The 18,570-nt window shown below is 46.6% G+C and overlaps 1 protein-coding gene across 1 annotated transcript in view; it reads right to left on the bottom strand.

Annotated features, from left to right (window-relative positions):
- Positions 1-18,237, bottom strand: part of LOC148504712 (uncharacterized) — a 106,649-nt gene extending 88,412 nt beyond the window's left edge. Inside the window, exons 1-8 of the mRNA XM_088448570.1 lie at positions 18,163-18,237; positions 17,941-18,041; positions 17,694-17,787; positions 10,572-11,552; positions 2,505-3,074; positions 1,345-1,868; positions 1,025-1,297; positions 316-489 (exon numbers count right to left, since the gene is read on the bottom strand). Coding sequence (XP_088304696.1) covers positions 316-489; positions 1,025-1,297; positions 1,345-1,868; positions 2,505-3,074; positions 10,572-11,552; positions 17,694-17,787; positions 17,941-18,041; positions 18,163-18,196 — 2,751 coding nt within the window. The 5' untranslated portion in view covers positions 18,197-18,237. The remainder of the gene's footprint in view (positions 1-315; positions 490-1,024; positions 1,298-1,344; positions 1,869-2,504; positions 3,075-10,571; positions 11,553-17,693; positions 17,788-17,940; positions 18,042-18,162) is intronic.
- Positions 18,238-18,570: the final 333 nt, after the last annotated feature.

The raw sequence follows: 18,570 nt of genomic DNA, 5'->3' as shown, positions 1-18,570 counted from the left end.
CACCAACCAATCAGCTCCAAACTATCATTTCTTATACACAGCTTGCAAACTGTAAGTTAGAAGCTGATTGGTTGGTGATGTATATCTCACAATTTTATCTCACATCAAGCTTTGATACATATGCCCCTAAGTCTCTGAAAATGAGAACCGTATTGGGGCTAATTTTCATGATATAACTGAATTGAAATAAGTTTCTTCGCTAACTACCAAACAACAACAGCTGCTCTCCAAGGTTGATGACCTCGAAAATCAGTCAAGACGCAACAATCTCCACCAGGTGGGACTAAGCCAGTCTGTCAAGGACCCCGATATTACCAAATTTCTATTATCTGATCTTCCTGAGCTTCTTGGCCTCTCGGAGGAATTAAGGTCCATGGAACTTTTCGTGATTCTCATCATAGAAGACCTCGTGCAGTTAATATTTAAGTATCTGAACTTCCGCCATAAGGAACTAATTTGGTCTACTGCCAGGAAACAAGGCTCGCTCTCCTGGCATGGTAAACGTATTTCCATATTTCAGGATTATTCTGCGGAAGTATCCAGAGCCTGCAGAGAAATGACTCCGGTCTGCTCTCAGCTTGTGTAGACTGGCCAACGTTTTGCCATCCTCTATCCTGCTCGGCTGAGGTTATTCACATCGCAAGGTCCTAGAGACTTTGTTTCAGATGTATTAAATGAAGACAGACAACGCATGTTAGTTCCAAGTAGCCATGTTCATAAGCAGCACATAATACAAAAGCCACAACCGCATCACACGTAGCTGCACCTTATACAATTCTACATAGCACCACTAGGTGGTGCCAAATACAGAAGATTAACATTACACTAACATCTCCCTTTTTTAACATATGCTGTAACATAACTATAAATTAAGTCTGTAGCATGCATCACCCCCAAGATGGCTTGAATGTATGCGTGCCAACATCTCGGATTTTAAGGATTTTGGTATTATGACTCTTGGTCCCTTGTACAAAATGCCATTCTGTATGCTGATCTCGTCTCTAAATGACCAATAGTCCCTCACAATGAGTGGGGTCTCTTCTTTCAAGGCTGGCCATCCAGCCAATACAATGGATTTGAAAATCTGCAAGCTCTCATCAGTCCTGGTACGCTGCCGAACCTGATGCAGACGCTGATCAGTGACATTCAGATAATCTGATTGGTTAATCTGTGCAAAATCAGTCATCACCTGATGCATGGTGCAGACTGTATGATAACTCTGGACTGCTCCAGACTTCCCATGATCCAGAGCAATAGCTCTACTAAGAGTGTCACCTATGTACATCTCAGGGCCTGGCTTGTAAGTGACACAGAGATTATAATGCTGTAAAGCTAACATCATACTCTGAAGTCTTTAGGTGCACAAAGAAGAGGCTTCTTAGAGATGGCAATTAGTGGTTTATGATCAGCAATCATGTCCCGGCCATATAGAAAGTAATGAAAACGGGAACAAGCAAACACAATACTCAAGCTCTCCTTTTCTATTTGTGCATAGTTCTGCTCAGTAGGAGTCAATGCCCTTGAAGCAAATGCAACTAGTTGTCCTTCTTGAATCAGGAAACATCTCAGTCCATTGTTACTGGAGTCACTGTGTATAGTGACTGGCTTGGTGACATCATAATACTTCAGCACAGGTGTAACTGTGACCAAATGCTTTGTTTCCTCCACTGCCTTATCGTGTTTTGGAAGCCAGTGCCATATCGTATCTCTGTCCAGAAGTCTGCGCAGAGGTTCACATACTTCTGAAAGGCGAGGCATAAATTTGGCTAAATAGGTCACAAATCCAATCAAACGTTGCACAGACTTTACATCTGTGGGCGTTGGCATTTCTAAGACAGCTCTAACTTTTTCAGGGTCAACATTCAAACCTTCAGAGGACAGGATATGACCATGAAAATGAACCTCTTTCAATTTAAATTGCAGTTTCTTCACACTAAAGAGCTTATTCAGAGTCGGTCGCGAGCGCTGTTTGCTCGCAACTGACTCGATGTTGGTCCACAGCGCATGCGCACGACGGAGACAGCTCCATCGTGTGCATGCGCGAGCCCCCGCTAATGACGGGTGATCCGTCGTTAGCGGGCTCGTAGCAGATGGAGCGAGCTGTCGATGTTGATTGACAGCTCGCTCCGTTTGCTGGGCGGGCAGGGGGCGTGCCTGCCCAAATGGAGGCGTTCCCGCCAGAACGCTAGCCGTTTGGGGGCGGCCCCACTGACCTCACCAGTGACGTCAGTGGGGAGCTTCCTGCTGAAATACAACAGGAAGCTCCCTGGGGCTTAAGGTCCCTTAGCGGTCGTTAGAGCTGTGGGTGTTAACCCACAGCCTAACGACCGGCATAGAGGCGGCCGTTCAGGATGCAAGCGGCCACCCTGTCTCTGAGCGACCGCTTGCATCCTACAACCGCCTCTGAATGAGGCCCTAAATCTTAATTTCACTTGCCTGCAACGATTCAACAGCGCTAGTAACTTGCGGTCATGATCATCCTCTGCTTCCTTTTCTCTCCCCACAGCCAACAAGAATATCATCTGCTATAGGCTCAATGCCGCAAAGTCCAATCAGCAATTCAAGTTGTTTTCGCTGGTAAACTTCAGGTGCCATGGAAACACCAAATGGAAGTTTAAGCCATCTTTTCCTACCCCAGGGGGTCCAAAAGGTGGTCATATAGCTGCTTTTTTCATCCAGCTTACATTGCAGAAATGCGTCACGTGCATCAACCAGTGTAAAGACTTTTGCTTTGGGAAGCTTATATAAAACATCCTCTAATGTTGGCATAATATAATGAGATCTCCGCAGTGCTTGATTTAAAAATGTAGGATCAATACAGATTCTTAACTTGTCAGGCTTTGCCACAATGACCATATTGCTAATCCAGTCAGTTGGTTCAGTCACAGGTGCAATATGCCCATCTGCTTCATACTGATCCAGTAAAGCCTTCACTCTTGGCTTGAGGGCTATAGGCACATTGCGTGGAGCACACTGGAATGGTGGAACACTAGAGTTAAGTTCAAAATGTACTTCCCCAGGAACAGACTTCACTGGCCTATTGAACACATCATCATAGACATCTATTATTTGCGCTTTCCTTAATGGTCCAGACAAATCATGTTCCATGTTATGTAGCTCAGCAGGAATAGTAAATTGCATCAACCCCAAACGCTCACACTCACACCTGATGGATTACCCCCGTGTGATACATTGTATCTTCTCTGCTGGATTACAGATCACCCGGGAGGGAGGAAAGTGACTGTACAGCCGGAGTCTCAGTCAGCTAGGACGCTCTGTGTCTCCTATAGTCCTATTACCTATGCTGCCTGATGGATTACCCCCGTGTGATACATTGTATCTTCTCTGCTGGATTACAGATCACCCGGGAGGGAGGAAAGTGACTGTACAGCCTGAGTATCAGTCAGCTAGGACGCTCTGTGTCTCCTATGGTCCTGTTACCTATGCTGCCTGATGGATTACCCCCGTGTGATACATTGTATCTTCTCTGCTGGATTACAGATCACCCGGGAGGGAGGAAAGTGACTGTACAGCCGGAGTCTCAGTCAGCTAGGACGCTCTGTCTCCTATGGTCCTGTAACCTTTGCTGCCTGATGGATTACCCCCGTGTGATACATTGTATCTTCTCTGCTGGATTACAGATCACCCGGGAGGGAGGAAAGTGGCTGTACAGCCGGAGTCTCAGTCAGCTAGGATGCTCTGTGTCCCCTATGGCCCTGTTACCTATGCTGCCTGATGGATTACCCGTGTGATACATTGTATCTTCTCTGCTGGATTACAGATCACCCGGGAGGGAGGAAAGTGGCTGCACAGTCGGAGTCTCAGGCAGCTAGGACGCTCTGTGTCTCCTATAGTCCTATTACCTATGCTGCCTGATGGATTACCACCATGTGATACATTGTATCTTCTCTGCTGGATTACAGATCACCCAGGAGGAAAGTGACTGTACAGCCGGAGTCTCAGTCAGCTAGGATGCTCTGCCTCCTATGGTCCTGTAACCTTTGCTGCCTGATGGATTACCCCCGTGTGATACATTGTATCTTCTCTGCTGGATTACAGATCACCCGGGAGGGAGGAAAGTGGCTGTACAGCCGGAGTCTCAGTCAGCTAGGATGCTCTGTGTCCCCTATGGCCCTGTTACCTATGCTGCCTGATGGATTACCCGTGTGATACATTGTATCTTCTCTGCTGGATTACAGATCACCCGGGAGGGAGGAAAGTGGCTGTACAGCCGGAGTCTCAGTCAGCTAGGATGCTCTGTGTCTCCTATGGCCCTGTTACCTGTGCTGCCTGATGGATTACCCCCGTGTGTTACATTGTATCTTCTCTGCTAGATTACAGATCACCCGGGAGGGAGGAAAGTGACTGTACAGCCGGAGTCTCAGGCAGCTAGGACGCTCTGTGTCCCTTATGGCCCTGTTACCTATGCTGCCTGATGGATTACCCGTGTGATACATTGTATCTTCTCTGCTGGATTACAGATAACCCGGGAGGGAGGAAAGTGGCTGCACAGTCGGAGTCTCAGGCAGCTAGGACGCTCTGTGTCTCCTATAGTCCTATTACCTATGCTGCCTGATGGATTACCACCATGTGATACATTGTATCTTCTCTGCTGGATTACAGATCACCCAGGAGGAAAGTGACTGTACAGCCGGAGTCTCAGTCAGCTAGGATGCTCTGTGTCTCCTATGGTCCTGTTACCTATGCTGCCTGATGGATTACCCCCGTGTGATACATTGTATCTTCTCTGCTGGATTACAGATCACCCGGGAGGGATGAAAGTGACTGTAGAGCCGGAGTCTCAGTCAGCTAGGACGCTGTCTCCTATGGTCCTGTAACCTTTGCTGCCTGATGGATTACCCCCATGTGATACATTGTATCTTCTCTGCTGGATTACAGATCACCCGGGAGGGAGGAAAGTGGCTGCACAGTCGGAGTCTCAGGTAGCTAGGACGCTCTGTGTCTCCTATGGCCCTGTTACCTATGCTGCCTGATGGATTACCCCGTGTGATACATTGTATCTTCTCTGCTGGATTACAGATCACCCGGGAGGAAAGTGACTGTACAGCCAGAGTATCAGTCAGCTAGGATGCTCTGTGTCTCCTATGGTCCTGTTACCTATGCTGCCTAATGTGTTACCCCTGTGTGATACATTGTATCTTCTCTGCTGGATTACAGATCACCCGGGAGGGAGGAAAGTGACTGTACAGCCGGAGTCAGTCAGCTAGGACGCTCTGTGTCTCCTATGGCCCTGTTACCTGTGCTGCCTGATGGATTACCCCCGTGTGATACATTGTATCTTCTCTGCTGGATTACAGATCACCCAGGAGGAAAGTGGCTGTACAGCCGGACTCTCAGTCAGCTAGGATGCCCTGTGTCTCCTATGGCCCTGTTACCTATGCTGCCTGATGGATTACCCCTGTGTGATACATTGTATCTTCTCTGCTGGATTACAGATCACCCGGGAGGGAGGAAAGTGACTGTACAGCCAGAGTCTCAATCAGCTAGGACGCTCTGTGTCTCCTATGGCCCTGTTACCTATGCTTCCTGATGGATTACCCCCGTGTGATACATTGTATCTTCTCTGCTGGATTACAGATCACCCATGAGGGAGGAAAGTGACTGTACAGCCTGAGTCTCAGTCAGCTAGGAGGCTCTGTGTCTCCTATGGTCCTGTTACCTATGCTGCCTGATGGATTACCCCCGTGTGATACATTGTATCTTCTCTGCTGGATTACAGATCACCCGGGAGGAAAGTGACTGTACAGCCGGAGTCTCAGTCAGCTAGGATGCTCTGTGTCTCCTATGGTCCTGTTACCTATGCTGCCTAATGTGTTACCCCTGTGTGATACATTGTATCTTCTCTGCTGGATTACAGATCACCCGGGAGGAAAGTGACTGTACAGCCGGAGTCTCAGTCAGCTAGGACGCTCTGTGTCTCCTGTGGCCCTGTTGGGTTCAATGATCACTTTGTTACAGGACCGTCTCTGACTTCTCTGGAGTGTAATATGGGGGGTATCTATGAATGCCTTCCTGTTGCCCCCCCATCTGGATGCTGTTACTTCGGTATCTGCTGCTGTTGGATTATACCAGTTATGCTCTGGGAGCTGTGCTGGTGGTGGGCCCAGTGGCTGCCATTTATCCCACCCATTTCCTAGTTATTGTTATCACTATTTATATATACTGTACTTTGCCGTCCGGTGCTGAGTGCAATAGATTTACAATATGGTTTTAATTGCTCCTGAGTTTTCTTCTATTTATCTTCTTCTATACCTATCCATTATATGCATAGTTTTGTTTTTATAGATCCTATATGGTTTATACTACATTTCACTGCAGTGTTTACTTACTAGGGAACCCCTTGCTTTAAGGTCTTTACAGCTATATTTTGTTACATCCTCTTTTCTATCTGGGTGTTTTTTTTTTAAGGTAGTGTAGTTTGGGGGGAAGAGAGCTGTTTGCGGATCAGAGTATACCTAGCTTGGGGTTGGGTTATATAGGGTGGGGGTTTATTATCGTGTTGGATGTGGTTCATTTACATTTTGGAATTTTCCTTTGTGCTATGTGGTATCACAATTACACCTACAGTACATAACCCCTCTGCCTATGTGTCTCTTAAACCCCATTATTGTTTTCAGGATCAGTATACGCCAATGGCGCCATCGGCTATATTCCTTTTTTATATTAGGGGGTTCTGCTTCCATCCTGTTTTGATTATTACAACCTTCCATTCTTTTCATGTACTGCCATGTGGAATTACATATGCCGCATTTAATGTTTCCTGTCTGCCATGTACACTTTATTTTATTATGTTGTTGTACTTTAAAAAAAAAAGATTCTCTATGAAAGATCTGTGTTGGGATCACCAATGAATGTGAAATAAATATATAATAGACATAAGAGTACAGAGAATAAAAAGCTGATCAATATTGAGGGATTTGAAAATAAAGAATTTATTATCACAATATATAACGATATATAACAAGTGAGAAAGACACGTATATATACACAAAAATATTAGTAATTAATGGTAGGGCCGTATGGCTCAGAATTTCCTTATTACACACACTTCATTATATATTCACATTTCTAATTATCTTTCCTTTATTATCTCACTGACTGTATATAATCTATACATGTTACAGCTAACAATAAGTTATATATTATACATGTGCACCAATGACAGACAATCTCTTCTAGTTCCTCCTTGGTGTTAGCAGAACAAGGCAGTGACCCTCCTGATGAGTAGAGGAGACCATTGGGAGAGGCTGAGAGAGGAGGTTACAGAGAGTAGATTGGAGACATGAGGTGATTGGGGACTGTCAGTAGTGATACTGATATCACCCATGATGATGGTGGAGATGTCTGAGGATAGGAAGTGAGGGAGCCAGGCAGAAATGTGTTCCAGAAATTGTTAGGGTGGCCCAGGTGGGTGATAGACAGCAACACGCAGAGAGAAAGGGGTGACAGTCCTGATAGAATGTACAAATTATGTAATGTGAGTGATGGTACCTGTGGGAGAACTGTGTATGTGATAGATTGGGACAGTAATATAGTGCTGCAGGGGAGGGAGTGACTGATTGTGTGACAGTGCTGCAGGGGAGGGAGTGTCTGACTGTGTGACAGTGCTGCAGGGGAGGGAGTGTCTGTGTGACAGTGCTGCATTGGAGAGAGTGTCTGATTGTGTGACAGTGCTGCAGGGGAGGGAGTGTCTGATTGTGTGACAGTGCTGCAGGGGAGGGAGTGTCTGATTGTGTGACAGTGCTGCAGGGGAGGGAGTGTCTGATTGTGTGACAGTGCTGCAGGGGAGGGAGTGTCTGATTGTGTGACAGTGCTGCAGGGGAGGGAGTGTCTGATTGTGTGACAGTGCTGCAGGGGAGGGAGTGAGTGTCTGATTGTGTGACAGTGCTGCAGGGGAGGGAGTGTCTGATTGTGTGACAGTGCTGCAGGGGAGGGAGTGTCTGATTGTGTGACAGTGCTGCAGGGGAGAGAGTGTCTGATTGTGTGACAGTGCTGCAGGGGAGAGAGTGTCTGATTGTGTGACAGTGCTGCAGGGGAGGGAGTGTGTGACAGTGCTGCAGGGGGGGGGGGAGTGTCTGATTGTGTGACAGTGCTGCAGGGGGGGAGTGTCTGATTGTGTGACAGTGCTGCAGGGGGGGGGAGTGTCTGATTGTGTGACAGTGCTGCAGGGGAGGGAGTGTCTGATTGTGTGACAGTGCTGCAGGGGAGGGAGTGTCTGATTGTGTGACAGTGCTGCAGGGGAGGGAGTGAGTGTCTGATTGTGTGACAGTGCTGCAGGGGAGGGAGTGTCTGATTGTGTGACAGTGCTGCAGGGGAGGGAGTGTCTGATTGTGTGAGCCATGTTTCTGTTATCGCCAGAGGGTTAATGTTCTATGAGATAAGAGTCATGGATGGATGTAAATTTCTAGCAGACAGAGCAGCATTCCATAAGGCACATTATAGTGACTGGGAGGGTGATGGGAGAAACATAATGTGTATGAGGTTTGCTGGATTTATAGTCTGTTATAAGTGGGGTCCAGATTTGGAGATGTCACCAGCTAATATAAGCAGGAGGCAGGAGAGAGATAATTATAGTTGTATGAGGTGTATGAAAGAGTTTTATGGTAACAGGATAAGGATATTTGTCAGTGTATAAAGATTGGAAAATAGCTCATTTGTGTACATAAGAGGGGAGAAATGAGGTGGCAATGTGTACAGAGGGGTGATATACAGGGAGAGTGACAGATGTAATAGCCTTAGAGAAGATACCATGGAGTGATATAGGAAAAAGCTCATGTGTGTATATAAGAGGGGAGTAGAGTAATGAGGAGGCAATGTGTACAGAGGTGTGAGATACAGGGAGAGTGACGGATGTAATAGTCTTAGAGAAGATACCATGGAGTGATATAGGAAAAAGCTCATGTGTGTATATAAGAGGGGAGTAGAGTAATGAGGAGGCAATGTGTACAGAGGGATGACATACAGGGAGAGTGACGGATGTAATAGCCTTAGAGAAGATACCATGGAGTGATATAGGAAAAAGCTCATGTGTGTATATAAGAGGGGAGTAGAGTAATGAGGAGGCAATGTGTACAGAGGGATGACATACAGGGAGAGTGACGGATGTAATAGCCTTAGAGAAGATACCATGGAGTGATATAGGAAAAAGCTCATGTGTGTATATAAGAGGGGAGTAGAGTAATGAGGAGGCAATGTGTACAGAGGGGTGACATACAGGGAGAGTGACGGATGTAATAGCCTTAGAGAAGATACCATGGAGTGATATAGGAAAAAGCTCATGTGTGTGTATATATAAGAGGGGAGTAGAGTAATGAGGTGGCAATGTGTACAGAGGGGTGATATACAGGGAGAGTGACGGATGTAATAGCCTTAGAGAAGATACCATGGAGTGATATAGGAAAAAGCTCGTGTGTATATAAGAGGGGAGTAGAGTAATGAGGAGGCAATGTGTACAGAAGGGTGGCATACAGGGAGAGTGATGGATGTAATAGCCTTAGAGAAGATACAATGGAGTGATATAGGAAAAAGCTCATGTGTATATAAGAGGGGAGTAGAGTAATGAGGAGGCAATGTGTACAGAGGGGTGAGATACAGGGAGAGTGACGGATGTAATAGCCTTAGAGAAGATACCATGGAGTGATATTGGAAAGCTCATGTGTGTATATAAGAGGGGAGTAGAGTAATGAGGAGGCAATGTGCACAGAGGGGTGAGATACAGGGAGAGTGACGGATGTAATAGCCTTAGAGAAAATTCCATGGAGTTATATAAGAAAAACCTTTAATTTAAAACATGTTGATTTTGGAATAAAAGTTGATATTTGCAGGATACTAAATAAAGAAATGTCAGTTTTGATTATGAAATTACCTGGTCACAGATGGTGTTCAATGTTCATAAAACCCACTTAGTTATTTGCCCCCTCCGCTAGCTTCCCCCTAAGACTGAATGGTAAGATATAGTCTGGCTGATAAGACTACATCTGAGCCAGTTGGTCAGTGGAATGAAATGCAGAGTGATGAAAGGACATACATAGCACTGTGTGTGTGAGTATATAACAGGCAGTGTGCTACTATAATCTATGCTTCACTGATCCCCATCACACACAGGTAATGACAATTACAGCAACTCATTACATCACATACGTATAACATCAGATGGAAGATGTGATGTTCTCCACGATGGACTGACATTGGGAATATGTCACCACATGGATCTCTTAGCTAGAGTACAAGGAGACTGAGGACTAATTGCTTTTGGTTAACAACACAAAATCCATCTTTCCCTCCCTGTTCTGTCCTTTGTCTGGTCCCTTCTGTTGTCCATGACTGTGTAGTCTATACTTTCCTTTTATTAAAGGTTGTTGTGTGGAAAATATACCAATAGTCTACTGATTTCTCTGTGAACCATTTCCCACACTCAAGTCATTGAAATGGTTTCTCACCTGTGTGATATCTCTGTGTATTGTCCATTCTACTATTGCTGGTACTCAAAACACAACAGATTAGCCAAAAGATTTGAAATATTTAAAGTATTATGTTTTATGTCTATCAGCTCATGTTTTTATGTGTTATTTGATGTGTAATAAGATTTGATTTCTGTGAAAACCATTTCCCACACTCAGAGCATGAAAATGGTTTATCACCTGTGTGACTTCTCTGATGTATAACAAGATGTGATATCCGTGTAAAACATTTCCCACACTCAGGACATGACAATGGCGTCTCACCTCTGTGACATCTCTGATGTGTAACAATATCTGATTTCTGTGTAAAACATTTCCCACACTCAGAGCATGGAAATAACTTCTCCTTTGTGTGACGTCTCTGATGTGTAACAAGCATTGATTTAAGTGTAAAACATTTCCCACACACAGAGCATGGAAATGGCTTTTCCTCTGTGTGCTGTCTCAGATGTCTAACAAGTGCTGATTTCTCTGTGAAACATTTCCCACACTCAGAGCATAGAAACGGTTTTTCTCCCGTGTGAATTCTCTGATGTGGAACAAGATTTGATTTATGTGTAAAACATTTCCCACACTCAGAGCATGGAAATGGCTTCTCCCCTGTGTGACTTCTCTGGTGTCTAACAAGAGCTGATTTCTCTGTGAACCATTTCCCACACTCAGAACATGGAAATGGTTTCTCACCTGTGTGATATCTCTGATGTGTAACAAGATGTGATTTCTTAGAGAAACATTTCCCACACTCAGGACATGGAAATGGTTTCTCGCCTGTGTGATATCTCTGATGTGTAAAAAGATGTGATTTCTTTGAGAAACATTTCCCACACTCAGGACAGAAAAAACTTGTATCACCTCTGTGAGCTGTACTGTGTGTAGCAATATTGGAGGTATCAGGGGAACATTCCTCATGATTAGAGAGACCAAATGATATATCTGCACTGTGAAGTACTGGATGAAAATTTAGATTAATGGGAATATCTCCTGGAGAACCCTGTCTGACGTTATCTTCTTTTTTAAAATGTGGACACAAAGTGAGATCTCCCCCCGAGGTATTCTTGATAGTACATCCATCTGTAGGAAATAAAATAAAATGTATGGAAAATGAGAGATATGGTAAGAACTTACCCTTGTTATCTCTCTTTCTTCGAAGTCCATAGGGTCCACAGGGAGACCTTGGGGTTTAAAAAAAGTGGGGAATCTGCGCTGTCTATATATATATATATATATATATATATATGTATATATAATGATTAACTGGTAAGTGAATTATAACACAAGCAGATGGTAAATACAAGCATAAATCAATATTAAATTTAATACATGTTAAAATACACAACAATATCAATATACATAAGAATAAAAACAAAAGATTGTGTGAATTATTTCACCAATCAGATAATAAACAGTAAAAGTAGTTGCCAGTGACCATGATTAAACACCAAGCAGTTACATTTTTACCCTTAGGATGCACTGGGCCTCTCCCTATACCCCACCCCAAACCAGAGGCACCGCAGTTCGTAGTAAGCCAAAGGCCGGAGCAGGATAAGAGAGAGAAGAAAGTCTGGAACACACAAGAATCACATTCTCACATAGAAGGAGATGGAAAACCTATGACCAGACCAAAGTCCATATGAAGCCAGGTGTGTCAGGTTGGGTGCTCTGTGGACCCTATGGACTTTGATGAAAGAGAGATAACAAAGGTAAGTTCTTACCAGATCTCTAATTTTCTTCAGGGTCCATAGGCTCCACATGGAGACCTTGGGGATGTCCCAAAGCAGTCCTTTTAAGGGTGGGGACGTTCCTGTGCTGAGAGGAGAATCCGGCACCCAAAGGAAGCATCCTAGAGGCAAAGGTATGAAATGCACTGAACCTTAGAAAGGTCTGGACAGAAGACCACGTGGCCGCCTTACAAAGCTGAACAGCCAAGGCGCCACGGCGGACTGCCCACGAGAGACCCACAGACCAACTAGAATGAGCAGTCACAGAGGGAGGAATAGGAACGCCTTCCTGAGTGTAAGCCTCAGGGATCGTCATATGAAGCCATCTAGCCAAAGTTTATTTATTGACTGGCCTTTCCTTCTTGTGAAATCCGTAGAGGACAAACAAGGAGTCTGATTTCCGAAGGGAACTAGTACGATCCACATAAAGTTGAGGGCCCGCACCACATCCAATGAGGCCTCACCTGCCAAGAGGTCTGGAGAGTGAAAAGCTGGCACAACATTTTCCTCAGTAATGTGGAAACTGGAAACCACCTTAAGAAGGAAACCAGGGCGAGTCTGAAACATTGCCCTGTCCTGGGGAAAAAACAGAAACAGGGAGCGACAGGAGAGTGCCCCCAAGTCTGACACTCTTCTGGCGGAAGCTATAGCCAGAAGAAAAACAGTCATAGCTGGAAGCCATTTGAGATCCACCGAAGCCAGGGGTTCAAATGGAGGGCCCTAAGTACAACCGCCAAATCCCAAGGAGCCACAGGTGGGATGAAGGGAGGCTGAATCCGGAGGACGAACTGGAGGAAGGTGCGGATATCAGGAAGAGGATCAATCCTTTGCTGGAACCAGACTAATAAAACCATAGAGACATGCACCTTCAGTCAGGCTAGGCAGAAACTGAGATCTAAACCCGCTTGAAGGAAAGCCAACACTCTGGAAACACAAAATACCTGGGGATCGTAACCTCTGGGATGACACCATTGAAAGTAGGTATGCTACACTCCTGGCAGAGGCTGGTTTATGTGCTCTGAGCCTAGTGTCAACTACAGAGCTGAAAAAACCTTTGGACTTTAGGAGGGATGTCTCAAGAGCTACGTCGTCAAAGACAGACAACCCAGGTCCGGGTAAAGGCAAGGACCTTGAGACAACAGGTCCGAATGTTGAGGCAACAGCAACAGAGTGTCGATGGAGAGACTCTGAAGATCTGAGTACCAGCAACGTCAGGGCCACGCTGGAGCCACCAGCAGTACAGTGCCTCCTTCTTATATGAACTTCCGAATTATTCGAGGAAGCTGAGAGAGTGGAGGAAATAGGTATGCCAATTGGAAGGTCCACTTGACTGACAGAGCGTCTACCAAGAGTGCCCTGGCATCTCTTCTACTGGCCCCATACACAGGCAGCTTTTAGTAGTGTCGGGATGCCATTAGGTCTACCTCTGGGTGGCCCCACTTGTCCACTAGTTGAAACACCTCTTGGTGAAGAGACCATTCCCCTGGATGCACGTCGTAATGGCTGAGAAATTCTGCTTCCCAATTGAGACTCCCGGAAGGAACACTACTGATATGGCTGTGAAATTACCTTCTGTCCATGTCAGAATGCATGACTCCGAATGCCTCCTTGATAGCCACAGCCCCAATATGTAAATCGGGAGGGCTGATTCGACAGCTGTCCAACTGTCCTGAAAGGAGTGCAGATCGGTCACTGTACTTCAACCCTGGAGACTGGAATCCGGGGTCAGGATCACCCATTCCAGGATCCAAAAGGTTGTTAGATGAACTGTCTGGAGCCACCAAGACAGAGACATACGCATCTCCGGAGAGAACACCATCATCTGAGACTTTATCCGATGGGGTAATCCATTCCAACTAGAGAGAACTGGCTTCTGCAGAGGCCTGAAATTAAACTGGGCATATTTCACCATGTCGATGGATAAAATGGATCCCAGAACCTGCATCGCAGAGTGAATGGACCCTCTGCAACTGTGAAGGCCTCTGCATACCTGCATCTACAGTGCGGAAATCTTTTCAGCAGTCAGGAAGAGCCTCTGCTGTCCAATAGGGCTCCAAGATGAAACATTTTCTGAGAGGGAGACAGGGAGGATTATTTCAAATTGATTAACCTTCCGTGCGTCTGAAAACCAGTAATTGTAAGTTGCAGACGGTGGTGGAGCACTTCTGGAGAACCCGCAGGAGGTTGTCCAGAGATGGTAGCAGATGGGCACCCTGTCCCCAAAGATGGGCCGCCCTGATAGCCATAACTTTGGAAAAAACTGAGGTGCTGTGGAGGGACCAAAAGGCAGGGCCCGAAACTGGAAGTGTTGCTATTGTATAGCAAACCTGGAGATAATGCTGGCGAGAGGACGCTATAGGCAAATGTATGTATGTATCCTGAATATCCAGTGATACAATAAAATCCACAGGTTCCATAGCCAGTAATATGGAGCGTAGGGTTTCCATCCTGAACCGTAGCACCCTGAGGAATTTGTGCGGGGATTTGAGGTTGAGGGCAGGCCAATGAGACCCATTCTGCTTTCGAACCAGAAAGAGAGTAGAATAACCACCAATCCCCTGTGGAGATAGCGGGACTGGCACAATAACCCCTGCTTGCAGCAGGGATTGTATGGCTTTCTGGATCAGTAAGTCCCTGTTCATGTCCGAAAGAGGGCCGGTGCAGAAAAGCCGGTGATGAGGTCTTCTAAAGAATGAGAGGACCTACCCGTGAGAGTCCATTTCTCTTACCCAAGTCCCTGTGGTCGTTTGACACCCACACTGGGCGAACTGAAGAAGTGGGCCTCCCACCCTGGGATCCCCAAGAGGGAGGCCCTTCCCATCATCCTGAGAGTATATCCTTGGACTTGGAAGCAGGACGTCCTCTACTCCAGGTCTGTTTCTTGGGTTTGACAGCCTTTCTGGAAGCTGATGGCCTTGGGAAGGCCTGACCTTTGGGGTTACGCTCGCAAGCGGGTCGATGGTCGGCCGGTGTGCACGCGCAATGTGCGTGCACGAGCCCCGGAGCGAGTGAGAACTTCACTCGCTCCGGGGCTCACTACAAAGTGGGGCAGCTGTCAATGTTGATCGACAGCTCTCCCCGTTTTGTAGGTGGGGAGGGGGGGTGGCTGGACAAACGGACGCATTCCCGAAGGAACGCCTGCAATTTGTGGGCGGCCCTACTGACCTCATTCGTGAGGTCAGTAGTGAACTTCCTGCTCTATTAGAGTAGGAAGTTCACTCAGGCTTGCGGGAGCCGAGACCCTACCCACAAGGGTCTCGCTCTGTGGGTGACCACAAGGTGGTCACCCACAGCTATGCGAGTGGCCTGGAGGCGGATTTTTGAAGAAAAGAAAAATCCGCCCTGATTCAGAGCGAGTGCTCGCAAATAGCGAGCGCCTCAGAATCAGGCCCAGTCTTCACCTCCTGTGGAGGGGACTCAGGGTTAGAGACATCTGCAATCTCTCCGTCATCAGATGACATCTCAGACTGTGAGATCTGTGTGGACTGTGATGATACCATAGGACGCTTAGATGGCTTTACGGCTTTCTCCCCCAGCAACATGTCTGTAGAGCAGTAGAAGTAGCATCCAGGCTTTGACATCTACCCATGGTGGGGGCACAGGAGGAATCTGCATAGTAGTAATCTGTTGTGGTAATTCCTGAGGGAAAAACAGACCGCTGTGGTAACCCCATAGAGGGGAAAACAGCTGCACCGCTAAGCGGCCCGCAATAGTAGCCAGGAAAAAGGAAGCCCATAGGGGGTTCCTGCACAGGGACCGGGACATTAGAAGGGCCTAGTGGATTATAACACCTTGCACATAATCCATCCTGTACCGTCTCCTCCTCTCTTAGCACGTGCCACACTTAACCTGCAAGACAGCAGAGTGGGTGCAGCAGAGCGTACTTTATTGTCTCTCTCAGACGTAGCTGTAGGGAAATATCACACAATTTAGCACTGGGTATAATGCAAACACTGAGTATGTATGATACTAGTAGGAAGGCAAAATACTGATCCTTGTCTGATGCTTGGGCAAGCTGCAGGAGCACACTGCTCAGATATGGCACAGTGCAGCACACAACAGTATGTGACCATTCTCACAAATACTTAGCTTTATATATGTGAGATGTCAGAAACAGAGAAAGGTATAGACATATACTGACACTGACTGTGGAAAAAATAGACACAGCACTAGCATAAGTGACATACAATGTAGAAATGACCCTGCACAATGACACTACAATCAACTACGCAGACTCAGTGTCTGGTAGGCAATAGTGCTACATACACTGACCCCAAAAGGGAGAGGTAAGCAGGAGGACTGGGCACACGCTGGCCAGAGAGAGCTGAGACTTTGCCACCAAGAAAATGGCCGCCGGAGACCTCAGAGGAGACGTGCCCGTGGGAGGAGAGCAGCTCAGCAAAGCCAGACCGCAGTAGAAAGGCGCAGTTGAGCTGTGGGGAGGAGCCGCTACACCGGGAAGGCTGCCTCCCCTAGCCGGCAATTAACTCCCGCGACGCTGGTTCCTGCGCCAGCTTCAAGTCCCTGGTGGTCTAGTGGAAGCGCAGGGTATGTAGTGCCTGGATCAACCGCCGTCATCTCCGGTCTGTCCTGTGAGACCCAGGAAAGGTCTGCTAACATGCGGATCACCACCGCCAGTGGTGATCTGCCTTACCTGTCCTATGCATCCGGCCGCAGTCCAGGGAGTTTCCGTGAGGTCCGGTTAAACAGCCCCACCTGTGTCTACAGTGACCAGACTCCAGCCGGGCACCACACGAAACTGAGGTGCCTCTGGCTCGGGGTGGGGTATAGGGAGAAGCCCGGTGCATCCTGTGAGTAAAAATGTAACTGCGTGGTGCCCGGATGTCCAAGCCATCACCTACAGCCCAAGGTCTCCCTGTGGAACCTATGGACCCTGAAGAAGAAAGATACAGTTGCAACTTCCCTGTTCTCTTGTCTGTGCTATCCATGAACTGTAATAATACTCAGTGTTACCTGGTAAGATTACTCTCTATACCGAGGTACCTCAAACTAGCACATTTCATAGATAGAGTGGGGAGGAGACAGGTCAGATCTCTGGGTTTGTAACACACAGTGACATGATGTGAGGGGGAGAGCATGAGTATAATAGGGGCTGATGGCTCCTGATGTATGAGATACACCAGAGAGTGTGGTGAGGAGACTGGTCAGATCTCTGGGCTGGTATCACACAGTGACATGATGTGAGGAGGAGAGGAGGAGTATAATAGGGACTGATGGCTCCTGATGTATGAGATACACCAGAGAGTGTGAGGAGGAGACTGGTCAGATCTATGGGCTGGTAACACACAGTGACATGATGTGAGGAGGAGAGCAGGAATATAATAGGGGCTTATGGCTCCTGACTCCCCCCTGGACAGATACATGTCCCTCATTAGTTTGTAGTGACAGAGGAGGGTGTAGGATAAGAGATTGTTGTAGTGACTGAACAAGGAGAATATGTGACTGTTTTCTGTAATAAGTGTTTATTACTCACCTGTGCTGATATCTGTAGGGCTTTCCTCCTCCTTACACTGCAGAGCATCCATCACATATGTATCTTCTACCTTTATATTAGCCAGACTTTCACCCTAAGTTACCCACAAAACAATAAAACAACAGTTAAAAATTGTCAGATTTAATTACTTCACATTAAGTAAAATAATTCTGGTTAATAAGACACTTATCTATGCATCATATAGTGACAGTCACTGTTGTGTTTTAGGGTCTCACCAATATACAACTACCTGATGCTCCTGTGGGACCCTGTGATTCTCCTCTGTACAATCCTGGGAATAAAGAGGATGGGGACATCTCTCTGGGGTATTTCTGTTACTGGGTCCATCTGTAGGAGACACACAGTGACTGAGTACATTGTATATATGTGATTATCAGATGATGTGTGTGTATATAGGAGGCCCCCATACCTGCTCTCCCCTCTACAATAAATGACAGTCTCCTCTTACCCAGTGATGTGAGGGGCCGGTGATTCTCCATCATCACGTCCTTGTACAGATCCCTGTGTTCCTCTATATACTCCTCCTCCTGCATGGAGACATAGACAGTGACATCCTGACACCTTATAGGAACCTGACACACACAATGATACAGTCATCACCCAGACACATCCCCTGGTGTTACTGTATAATGTCCCATTCCCAGCAGTCACCTCTCCAGTCATCACCCAGACACATCCCCTGGTGTTACTGTATAATGTCCCATTCCCAGCAGTCACCTCTCCAGTCATCACCCAGACACATCCCCTGGTGTTACTGTATAATGTCCCCTTCCCAGCAGTCACCTCTCCAGTCATCACCCAGACACATCCCCCGGTGTTACTGTATAATGTCCAATTCCCAGCAGTCACCTCTCCA

The sequence above is a fragment of the Taudactylus pleione genome, unplaced genomic scaffold, assembly GCF_031769625.1.
Source record: "Taudactylus pleione unplaced genomic scaffold, aTauple2 ptg000459l, whole genome shotgun sequence".
Classification (NCBI taxonomy): Eukaryota; Metazoa; Chordata; class Amphibia; order Anura; family Myobatrachidae; genus Taudactylus; species Taudactylus pleione.
Note: the sequence above shows the minus strand (reverse complement) of the source record. Positions and strands in the feature narration are given on the sequence as shown.